General features: G+C 40.1%; 1 protein-coding gene across 1 annotated transcript; it reads left to right on the plus strand.

Annotated features, from left to right (window-relative positions):
* Positions 1 to 1,923: 1,923 nt before the first annotated feature.
* On the plus strand, positions 1,924 to 12,080 carry FAM136A (family with sequence similarity 136 member A). Its single transcript, XM_074287171.1, has 3 exons — positions 1,924 to 2,131; positions 4,705 to 4,845; positions 10,572 to 12,080. Exons 1-3 carry the CDS (start codon positions 2,045 to 2,047, stop codon positions 10,758 to 10,760), a joined length of 417 nt encoding a protein of 138 aa, XP_074143272.1. The 5' UTR covers positions 1,924 to 2,044; the 3' UTR covers positions 10,761 to 12,080.
* The last annotated feature ends 621 nt before the right edge of the window (positions 12,081 to 12,701 follow it).

Here is a 12,701-nt window from a genome sequence, read left to right on the forward strand (position 1 = left end):
TTTTAAATTTCCATACTTGTCATGTTGTGGAGGAAAAATCAGAACAAAAACCCATAAGAAAAAGAAAGAAAACAAGAACAAAAAAGGTTTAAAAAAAAAAAGTTCAATCCTTGTCTTATTGAAAACAAAATTCTGAACACCCAAAAAGGCATAGTAAATGAACAACTTCAGGATGAGTAAAGCAATTTAAACTTTTAATACATTTCTGTAAAAGCAGGTGGAAACTCCATATGAGTTCACACACTGATACAGAAAAGAAAACAATTTTTTTATAGATTAGATCTACAAATCCTTTCAGAGCCCTGGTTGGCCCAGCCCTTCCAATTTATAGTCTTCACTACCCCTTATGTGTTGCTCCTAGACATGTTCTGCCTCTCTGGTCATACATCCCATGCTCAAAAATGGCGATTAATCTCATTCTTAGGGTATGTCAGATAATACTCAAGGAGCCAATTAAGCAAGCACAATGAAGAAAAGTCTTTGACTCTGGCTGGTCATATCTGGGCCCTTTTATCAGTAACTTTGCAATTAGGCTAGTTTCTTCTTCTGAAAGCTCTTTGGTTGGTGGTACTTATTATCTTACACTACCTTGAAACTGCAACATCTTGTGGAAACCTAATTTGTAGTATTTCTCACAGCTCTTTCTCTGAATGGCATTTTCCATCCCAAGTCTATTGGAATTGTCTTGGATCAATGTATTGCTGAGAAGAGCTAAGCCTAATTAGTTGACCATCATATAATCTTGTTGTATACAATATTCTCCTGTTCTCACTTCACTCAGCATCAGTTCAGGCTTTTCTGGAATCAGCCTGTTATTGGCTTTCCCGGTTAATCATGCAGGTTTTCCTACGTCTTTTCTACAAAGTCTAGATGTCCAGAAAGAAGATGAGGGAGAAGGAAGGGGGGATGTCTACCCCAAAGCAAGCGAAGACTTCCCTCCCAAGCACCAGGTACTATGGAGCACTTAGGGCTTGGTAAGACATCGATCATGTCAAGGTCATCCCCGGAGATGTCGGACAGTCTCCTGACTTTTGTCTTGCTACTGGACTTGGGTGACTGGAAGAGAGAGGGAGGCTGACAACTTTGTGCAATTCTGCCTCACTTAAATTCAACTCACACAGAAGTCCAGATATCACCTCATGATGTCATTGCTTCTCTTCAGAACAAAGAACAAACAGGTACTGCACAGTATTTTCAGATTTTTTTGATGTGTTGATTAATTTGGCTAATTGTTCCTTTTTTTTTTCTTTTGTCTTTGAAAATATCCTTATAACTCTCTGGGGAAGAGAGAAAAAAAATATCAGAACACAGTATAGTGATGTCTTATTTTTAAGCAAAATAAGTTAATTTTAAAACTTTTTTTTTTTTTAAGATTCTATTCTCCCGAGGTGATTCAGGCCAGTTCCAGTGGTCTCGTGATGGAGGGAGTCATCTGTACCCAGGGAGAAGACTGGGCACTGAATCTGGATCACACAATAGTATTTTCACTTTTTGTGGTTTGCTTGCATTTTGTTCTCTTTCTCATTTTTTTTTCCTTTTCAATCTGATTTTTCTTGTGCAGCCTGATAACTGTAGAAATACGTATGGAAGAATTGCTCATGTTCGCTCTATATTGGATTACTAGCTGTCTAGGGGAGGGGGGAAGAAGGGAGGGAAAAAATTTGGAACACAAGATTTTGCAAGGGTCTTTTTTTTTTTACCACTGGTAAAAAAAAAAAAAAAAAAAAAGAGTTGCCCTGGATGAACTTCCTTAAGAAAGCCAGGAGGGGGAGCTTGCTCCGCCAGAGGAACCAGCCAGGGGGAGCAGACGTTGCAGTTCCTCTTCTCTGCCAGAGGGGGGCAGAACCGCCCCGCGCAGGTAACACGCAAGGAAGGGTCGCTCGGCTGGGATTTGCTGATTGGTCAGGAAGCGCCGCGACCGCCGGACGCCGGAAGTGGGCGACCCAGGGGGCGGGGCCACTCCTGGTGCTCCATGTGGACTCCGAGCTAGAACTCTCGGGCCGAGCGGGGCAGGGCGAGGGGCTGGGGGGTGGGGGCGTACGCCATGGCGGAGTCGCAGCAGCTGCGGGTGCAGGAAGCGGTGGACACCATGGTGAAAGGGCTGGAGCGGGAGAATATCCGCAAGATGCAGGTAGCGGCGGCGGGAGGGCAGGAGGGAGCCCTCCCCCAAGATCAAAACCACTGAGTCATAGCAGGCCCCTTGGGTACCCCTACACACGAGAAAACGGAGGCGCAGAGCTCCCAGCCCAACCCGTCCCTGAAAGAGAAACTGAGGCAGAAAGCATCGAGTCCGCCCCCCCTCCGTGAACGCGCAGAGCATCCAGCCCCGGACTAACACGGGGAAGCCGAGGCGCGGAGCACCCGCTTAAATCTCGCCTCATTTTACACGCGAGGAAACCGAGGTTTACGGAAGATCGAGTGAAACTCTCCCCCACCCCCGCCCCCTTCTTAGTTTACGCTCGGGAAAACCGAGGTGGAGGGGAGGAGGCCGCCCAAGGTCACCGAAGGGCAGAGCCCTGGCCAGTGCTGTGGTCGCTGCCGCCTAGTCTAGAGGCCGGGGTCTGCACCGACCTTGAATGGGTCACTCCCCTCCCTCCCTCCCTCCCTCCCTCCCGAGGGTCTGTTCCTTCTTCCATAAAACGGACGAGATTGGGTTCTTGAGTGTGGTGGGGGAGGCCGGGAGAGAGCTGGGAGGGAACCCCGCCCTCCTTAGCCCTAGGGACTTATGACAGTACGAACCACCGGTGGGCAGTATGAAATCCCAGCCACTCTCGCGGGCGTGAGTCCCGCTCCGCCTGTCCTCCCACGGCCAGGCTCTGCCCCCCTCATCCCAGCCGTCGGACCCTCCTCCCTCGGGTCTGGGGGTGAGGGCACGGGCTGCCCTGCTCTGTGCGCCCGGGGCTAAGACAGTTTCTGGAGCTTGCGCTTCCTGGGCTGTAGGTCCCTAACCACGCCGTGAGCCCCGGGAAAGGGAGCGTGGGGGCGGGGCACATTGACGAGAACGTGCTCCCCGTGGGCTCCCTTCCTTTTGCATCCAGTAGATGTTCAATAAACGTTCCTGGATTTGAAAGTGTAAGCGTCCGGATTAGGGGTATTTTTACTCAGGAAATGCTTCATTCTTTACCTAAGGAATAATGGGATAGGACTGCGGAGAATGTGATAAAAGAACCTACAATGCAGAGCCCTGCTCACCTAAGTACACCCGAATGAAGGCGTTAAGCTCTGTCCCTTAGAAAGCTTCGTGTATGACGTTTAAGTCCTCTGCACTAGATTTATAGCGCCATAGAGGTGTGCAGAAACCTTTTGCAATACTCCTTAAGTTGGGAACTACTACTCTCCATGCAGAAATCCCTTCCTTTCAGTCTGTGTGCTGTGTGCCTGAAAACCAGGTTGTGCAGTTCTGGTATTGCCTGTCCTGCTGGACTTTAGTGTCTCCCTAGTCCTTCATTGTGCTCATTGTCTGATCTGTGCCTTACCTTAGCCCTCTATGGTTAGGGACTGTAATAATATTTTAATTTTCACTTGACAGATGAGGAAATTGGTGCATAAGTAAGGGATATTTCTTGGTTAAGTGGCACCTGCTTCAGTTTAATGATGCTTTTTTGACTAGATCTTATATCAGTCCTCTGACCCCCTGCCTTTTCTGTAACTCCTTCTCTACTCAACCACCATTTATAAAGTATTGTAAACTTTTAATACTTGAGAGACCAAGATATCTGGCGGTGCTCTCTATAAGTACTGTTTAGTACAATCCCCGACATGTAAGTGCCATGTAAATGCTTACTACCTTCCTCCTTGTAGGATAGCTCACATTTATAAAGAGGCTTAAATATGATCTCATTGGATCCTCACAACAAATTTAGGAGATGGGTGCTGTTACCCCATTTACAGATTAGGAAATTGAGGGTTAAATGATTTGGCCTCTGTCACAGGGACAGTCAGTATCTGAGCCTATATTTGAATTCAGATTTTCTGGATCAGATTGAGCACTCTCTTTATTTTGACACCTAGCTCAAATCAACCATAAATTGTAGAATTTAAAGTACTATGTAAATGGTAGTTATTTTCCTTTGGAGGCTTTTCATGGAAGAAAAATTAGAGTTATTTTGTTTGGGCCCAAAAGCACAGAGCAGGGGCAATGGGTAACAGTTAGAGAAAGCCATGCTTGGATTTAATAGGAGGTAGCAGGGTTAGAAAATTCTCTGTTACAAGAGATCTTTAGGTGAGATTGAATGGGTTGAACTAGGTTAGCCTATGATTTCAGGCCTGACTTTGAGATTCTGTAGTCTCCCTGTTTTATGAATGGAAAAGATAGTCTTTTTAGGGAACAGTATTTGAATGAAATTGATACAAAAGTATACTTTTCACTAATACTTGCAATGCAAAAAACTTCATTGTGCTTATTGTCTGATTTGTTTCTTATCTTAGCCCTCTATGGGTAGGTACTTTAACGGTGTATTATTTTCATTTGACATATGAGGAAATTGGTGCATAAAGAGATTAAGTGCTTTGCCTATAATCACAACATTAATAAGTGTCATTGACAGCATTTAAACCCAAGATTCCTCTAACTTCAGCCTTGCATGCTTTACATCATGCAATAATGTATTTTCTGATTTTAGATTTATATTTCTTCCATACCTTTAACCCAGGACTGAAGAATGTGTTCCTACTTGACCTCTCCTACTTCTGTGTCTTTCCTAGGGTACCATGTTCCGATGCAGTGCCAGTTGCTGTGAGGATACCCAGGCCTCCATGCAGCAGGTTCATCAGTGCATTGAGCGCTGCCACGCTCCCTTGGCCCAGGCCCAGGCCCTTGTGACCAGTGAACTGGAAAAATTCCAGGTTAGCATCATCTCATCAGAGATTTCAAGCTTGAAGTACAGAATTCCCAACTTCCATCTCTAGATTTGTTGATTCTCTTAACATTTATGTTAGTACTAGTAGTTTCCAGATTTATAGTGCCTTATCTTCCTGTAAGAAGTAGAAAATGTGACATAAACTGAAAGTGATTTTTTTTTCAGAAACAATTATAATCAGATACCTAGCCAAAAACCTGATGACCATTTTTTAAAAGACATTATCATAAGTAGCTTACCTACTTAGTTCATAGTATCTGGAGTTGGAATGAATCTTATTTAACCAACAATAAGCCATAATAAGTGACATGCCTAAGGTTACACAAATAGGAAATAGCAGAGTGAGGGGTTTTACCAGACTCTTCACTCTGCCTTTTCTCAATTATATATTCTATATCACACATTTTTCAGTTTTCTCCATGAAATGGGGAATTGAGTCAAGAATATACATTATTGGAAAAGAAATTCCTTATTCTATGAGAACTTCTGGGAAAATAGAAGATGATCTGCTCAAAAAAAAAAACAGGTTTGAATTAGATTAGCATTGTTAATGCTGTATACACCATAAATTCCAAATGGATAAATACATAAAAGTCATGTAATACATTTAAAAATAGAGAAAAATATCAGGATTATGGGAACTTGTATAACTAGACATACAATGTACAAGTTTGTAAAATATAATCTGTTTTATATAAAAATTAAGAGCTTTCTCCCCCCCCCAAAAAAAAAAAAAAAACAATTAAGAATTCAAAGAAAAGATTGAGGGAAAACTATGAATCTCATTTTTAATTAAATATCCCTATATAGATGAAAGAAATTAAGCCAGTTAATCAATTCAGTAAGCATTATATTGAGTACTTCGTATGTGCTAAACACTCCTAAATGATGGAGATACAAAGAAAGGCAAAAATCTCATTCGAGGGTGACAGGGAGAACAACATATTTTATGAAAAAAAAAAAAAAAACACAAGGTAAATTGGAGGCGATCTCATAGAGAAGGCACTAAGATTAAAGAGAATTAGAAAAAATTTCTTATAGACTTTTATCTGAGATTTGAAAAAAGAAAGGCAGAGATGAGGAAGTATAACATTGTAAGTATGAGGGGCTGTCAACAAAAATATATTCCAAATATGTGGTCAAAAGATATAAACAATTTTTTCAAAATATGAACCTGAGTAAAATGTTCAGAATTGATAACAATCCTAGAAATTAAAACAACCTTGGGGTATGACCTTGTCAAGTAAGCAAAGGTTAGAAAATTTATTGTTGGAAGAACTATGGGAAGAAAGGCACACTAATTCAGTCTTGCTGAAATTATAAATTGGTTCAATCTTCCTAGAGAACATTTTGAAATTAGACAAGAGTGTTTGCGAGATTGTTCATATCCTTTGACTCAGAGGTTATTTTATTCACAGGAAAAAGAACCCTGTTTGTAAAAATATATGTAACATTATTTGTGATGTGGTTGCGCGCGCTAGCATTCTCTCTCTCTCTCTTTTTCTCTGTGTGTGTGTGTGTGTGTGTGTGTGTGTGTGTATATATATATATATATATATATATATGGGGGCAGCTAGGTGACAGTGGATAGAGTACCAATCCTGAATTCAGGAGGATCCAAGTTCAAATTTGGTCTCAAGACACTTAACACTTCCTAGCTGTGTGACCCTGGGCAAGTCACTTAATCCCAGCCTCAGGGGGAAAAAAATACATATATATAATCAAAACAGCAACTTGTGTGTCTGGGTTCAAGGAACAGTTTATGGGGCAACTGTTTTTTGTGGGCCCAGCAAGTCTAAACACTTAATTTCAATTTGGTTACTTTCAACAGCTTTTAGGGCAAGTGTTCCTTCTTCGAGCTTAGCAAATTTAAACATATTATTTCAGTGATTTTAGAAAATGTTTGTTATTAAATTTTATAAGCTAGTGTAGGACCCAGGGTTAGTAAGGTCCAGTATGTCCTCTACAAGGTACCTGGATGGCGTCTTCAGTAGAGCTGTAGATTTGAAGTCAGGAAGACTTAAATTCAAAATTTCCTTTAGTAGGTTATTGTATGACTTTGGGCAAGTCACTTAACTTCTGGGCCTTAGTGTCCTTATATGTAAAATGAGGATTATAATAGCACCTACCTCACTGGGCTGTTGTGAGGATCAAATGAGATATAACATAAGTGCTTTGTAAACATTAAAGCACTACACTGGCTATGCCAAGAGTTTTAGCAAAATCATAAGCTTTAAGAGCTTATCATGGATGGAAGCAGCTTGATGGCACCAAAGTGCACAGAACACAGACCCTGAAGTCAGGAGAGCCTAAGTTCAAATTTGACCTCCAACACTTACTAGCTCTGTAACCATGGACATGGCACATGACCCCAATTGCCTCCATACCCAAAAAAGTTTATCATTATTCTTATTGTTGCTTCCCAGGATGTTGTCGGGATCAAAATCATTAATGTATATAAAGCACTTTGCCAGCCTTAAAAGTACTATCTTATACATGCACACGCACAAATACACACACACACACAAACATTCTGGAAACAAGGCATGTTCAGTGGTTGGGAATGTCTTACTGTGGTACAGAAGAATGAGTGCAAATGAAAAAAAAGAAGTTGGGCTGCTTGCTCCTCTGTATAATTGCATATGAGACTAAGATTAGTTGACAAATCCTGTGTAAACTTTGAAACTTCTTTAGTCCCCATGGAATATAAAGCTATTTTGAAATATACATATAAAATGATGGAGTCAGATTTTATTTCTGTGGTCTCTTCCAGCATCAGAGAGATGCCGTGTGGAGAGCATTGGATTTGCAGTGAGAAGGTCTAATGAAAGCTAACATTTTGATTTCAATTTTAAGTTGGCAAAGCATTTTACAAGTTATCTCAATTGACCTTCACAATAGCCCTGTGAGATAAGTGCTGTTATTTCCATTTTTATAGATTTGAAAAATTATTTTCCCAGGGTCACATAGCTAGTCTGAGGTAGCGTTCTAACTTGGATCTCCCTGATTCTAACACTAACTTCCTACTTTGCAACCATTGCTGTGATCCCTGAGCTTTATAAATTCCAAGCTTCGTTTTTTACTGTCTCAAACCAGGACAAAAGAAATACTTTTATCAGGGATATAGGTTTTTAAAGAGGTTTTGTTTTGTTTTGTTTGCTGAGGCCATTGAAGTTGAGTGACTTTCCTCTAGTCACATAGGTAGGAAGCATTAAGTCTCTGTGGCTGGAATTGAACTCAGGTCGTCCTGACTTCAGGTCCATTATGCCATCTAGCTGCCCCAAAGGGCTTGGGGAGTCCCTGAAGCTGAGTACTGCTTTCTGTTCATTTTTCCAAATCCTATTCGTCTTTCATATTCTATGCAAGTCTTAACTGTTCCCATGTACTCTTCTCAGTGTAGAGTTGGAATGAGAACATGAGTTCAATCTAGTCTAAATTTTCCCCTATATAGGCAACATGTGGATAAAAGACTAAGATGCAGTGTCTGATACTACTACAATTCCGAGTAATCTCTTCCATTTCTGGAACAGGCTATAAAAGGCTATCACTTAGCATTTGAGCATAATAGCCTTTTTTCTTTTTTTTTCTTTTTTGCATGTGTAAGCTTTGTCTTCTACCTGGATAATAAACTTGAACACAGGGACTAACTGCTCATTTTATGTACTCTACTATGATGGCCAGAATTACAGTTGAATGGAACCTTAAAAGTTATTCTTTAGAGTACTGAGCCTGGAATCAAGAAGAGAATTATCTTCCTCAGTTCAAATCTGAAAGAAAGTTAAAGATAAATAATTTATAAATTTTAATTGGGGAAAAAAAAAAAGCAGAGTCTTTTTGGGGGGGAATGGAGTTATCTTTTCCAACCCCTAACTTTTCAGATGAGGAAACTGAAGCCCAAAGGGATGAAGGAACTTGTACCTGTTTTCCTACCCCAAATCTAGAACTTTGCTCTATATAATAGCTGTCATTTAAATAAAAAAAATTCTTGCTTGATGTCACCTATCTATGGCCATGATAATAACATCACTATGTAGCCAGCCTTAAAGTTGAATGATCTATTGGAATAGAATGAATTGAACAATACTGTTGGTTCCCCTTTATAATGTTAGCCAGAAATTAGCCTAATTTCCGATGTTCCTTTTTATTAGCATAGACCCTATTTCAGCTCTGATTTGACAGATCATATTTCATTCCTCCTGGCAAGTAAGCATCCTGGTTTTGTGATTATTAACTCAGAGGTTATGGTTTTCTACCTTTTTGTTTTGTTTTGTTTTCTATTTCCCTCTAGTGCCTTGGAATAAGTTGTGAACTGAAGCTCAGACAGGAGAGCTCATTGAGAGTACATTTAGGTAGACACTCTATTAATTCTCTTTTGTACTAGACGCTATAAAAGAAATTCTTAGTGAGTTAGAGTTAGAATAGATGTCTTCTAAGGTCCTTTACAATTGTAGTGTGGAAAATCTTGAAAGCTGAGTGCGACCGAGAGAAAGCTTCCTTTAACACTGCAGGACACTCAACTGCCTTTGACTATTCACTAAAGAAATCTCTTTAAAAATGATAACCCTATCAAATTGTGCATACCCTTTGATCCAGCAGTGTCTACTGGGTATGTATCCCAAAGAGATCATAAAAAGGGGAAGGGCCCATATGTGCAAAAATGTTTGTTTCATCTTTTTTTGTAGTGGCAAGAAAGTGGAAACTGAGTGGATGCCCATCAATTGGAGAGTGGCTGAATAAGTTATGGTATCTGGATGTTATGGAATATTATTGTTGTATAAGAAACAATTAGCAGGATGATTTTAGAGGGGCCTAGAAAAATTTACATGAACTGATGCTAAGTGAAATAAGCAGAATCAAGAACCATTATACATGGCAACAGCAAGATCATACAATCATCAATTCTGGTGGATGTGGTTCTAATGAGGTGATTCGGGCCAGTTCCAATGGATCACAACATAGTATTCTCACCTTTTTTGTTTTTGTTTTGTTTTGTTTTTTCCCTTTTTCATCTGATTTTTCTTGTGCAGCATGATAATTGTGAAAATATGTATAGAAGAATTGAACGTGTTTAATATATATTGGATTATTTACCATCTAGGGGAGGAGGTGAGGGGGAAGGGAGGGAGAAAAATTTGGAACACAAAGTTTTGCAAGGATGAATATTGAAAACTGCAAGTATTTTGAAAATAAAAAGGTAAAAAAATAATAATAAAAATTGATAGGGAGTTTGTTACAGAACAGCAAGGGCTTTAGGAAGTAAGCGCTCTGTAGATTAAAGAACTAAAACCTATGAGAACAAATTTACAAAGGTTTTATCATAGTTCTCTAGTAAGATAGATTTAGAGTACTGGGCCTGGAATCCTAGTACTATGCCTAAAAGGTAGTGTTAAGGTCATCTAGCCCAATCCTCACAATTTAAAGATAAGTGACTTGGAAGCTCTAGTACTTTGCCCAAGGCCACTCTTGCAGGTCTAGACCAAGATTCTCAACTCCAAGGCAATTACTCTTCCCTTATCAGTCAGAGATGAAGTTATTGACTAAGGACTCTTGAACTAAGTTAAGCTCTCAATATTTCCAGGAAAAATATTCTTAGCTAATGGTTTATTCCATCCCCTGATTCCCATTTGCTTTGCTAATACTGTTCAGGTTGTTAGCTGACATTATATTACCATGATATTAATTATATCCCTGCCTTGTGGTTTCTGATTACAGGACCGCCTGGCTCGATGCACCATGCACTGCAATGACAAAGCCAAAGACTTGATGGATGCTGGGAGCAAGGAGCAACAGGTGAAGAGGCAGCTAGAATCCTGTGTGACCAAATGTGTTGATGACCACATGCACCTCATCCCCACCATGACTAAGAAGATGAAGGATTCCCTGGCATCTATTGCAAAATAGAATTATTGTTAGCCATCTGGGGTGGGAGAATGGGTCTGCTTATAAAATTGTATGGAAATTTTTACCTTTCAGTGAAAATTTAAGAATGAAGAAATAGAGGCTGAGAGCAAGTTTTAAGAATACCTTTATGGGAATTAAGCATCTGCCTCTGGACTTTGTTGGTTCCATCATATGTTTTAGTCCATAAATGAAAAAATGGAAAAAACTGGTGCTCAGATCTGGATTGAAGGTAGCATGGAGGGCTGACAGTATCCAGGTCCATCCCTTCAGTGACGATGATCCCTATTCTATCTGTTGGCACCCTTAACAGCTTTCCACTGGTTCGAGGTATTCCATTCCTATAAGCTGGAATAACCCTTTGGGTTTATAGATATTAGCTGTTCTCCTCCCCAGTCTATCTTCAGCTGGTATGAATCCCTGAGGCAGCATACACTTTTGTTTGGTGCCAACTTCACATCTACCTGATTGAGCCATTTCCCATAGACCATAAAGCTGCAGCCATGAGTTCATTACTGATTGGAAAAGAGAAGCATAGTTGTGCTTTTCTCTTCAGTACAGGAACCTAGCATGCAGAGGGGAGTCTGGGGGAAAGGGTTACTTGGATTAGAGCATTGAGCAACTCCCCTGTTCTCTCCTTTAAGGAAGATAGTGTTCATGCTGACTTTGCGCTGGCACACCAAGCAAAAGCAGAAAAAGGGAATCTCTCACCAGGCATATGAAGCTCTGGTTCCTTGACATTGGCTTCTCTAGAACCACTGTTCAGGTTACCTTTTCTTGCCCTTATGGAAGGTACTACAGAGGCAATACTTCAATTAAAGTGTTTTTTGAGACTAATGAAATGATTTTGAATTAAGGCCAAAGAAGCCTCTCTTTGCTTGCAGAGCAATCTTAATTAAGCCTCTTGCTTAATGGGATGATAGATGACTGGTTTGGGGGAAAATTAATTTTCCCCAAAGCAGAAAAAAAAATGTTACCTGATCTTGGTTCTTCTGATTTGCCCTCTTCAATGGAAACAACCTGTGTGGAGAGCACACTTTTAAGACCGGAAAAAATAGGGAGATAACTTAAACCTCTGGGGCAAAGGTAGGTTGCAAGGGAGAGCTTTTTTCTACTCCAGAGTACAGGCAGCTAGCACCAATTATCCAGTTAAAACTTTGAGCAACATGTTAGTACCAGACATTGTGTTGGAAAAGATCTTGTTCTCTTTATACCAACTTCTTATTGAATGCAATTAACATAGCCTTACTGTTCAGTGTTTCAAGGCTATGTCGTATTTTCCTAGTGTTTTAATTAAAAAAATAGTTTGACTTTTTTACTTCCCCCGTTAGTGGACTGTTTTTCTCTTTACATCTGGACATTAATATATTTTACTTGATTCTTTGTTTTCTCATAATTTTTGAAGAATATATTTATACAGGTGTCAGAAACAGCACATATGCAGGAACCATTTATACCTAAACCAAATTCTAGCCATTAAGGCCATTGTTTATACTTTAAGGTTTGCAAAAGTTGACCTTTTCCCCCCCATTTAAACCCAAACCTGGGATGGTAGGTACTGTTACAAAGGAGGACACTGAAAGAGTGATATTTGCCCAGGGTTACACAACTATAGTGTCCAAGTCAGAAATCAAATCTGAATCTTCTTGATTTCAAGTCCAACACTTAAAACTCTAGGAATCAAGGATATTTATCTTGGAGCAGAGAATGTTAAATACTTGATAGCTGTCTTCAAGTATCTGAAAGCTGTAATATGGAAGAAAGATTAGATTTGTTCTCCTTGACCCCAGAGAAAAGATAGTTTTCCCTTGTGGTTGTATAATTCTGTCCATGCAGGTGAAGCCCAAGAGTTTTCATATTTGTCCTAAAATAATCCTAGCTATTCAGAGAGACTCATCATCATATGGACTACTTTGTAAATGTAGCACTCAAGCAACTTCACTA

Source organism: Sminthopsis crassicaudata, chromosome 2 (genome assembly GCF_048593235.1).
Source record: "Sminthopsis crassicaudata isolate SCR6 chromosome 2, ASM4859323v1, whole genome shotgun sequence".
NCBI lineage: Eukaryota > Metazoa > Chordata > Mammalia > Dasyuromorphia > Dasyuridae > Sminthopsis > Sminthopsis crassicaudata.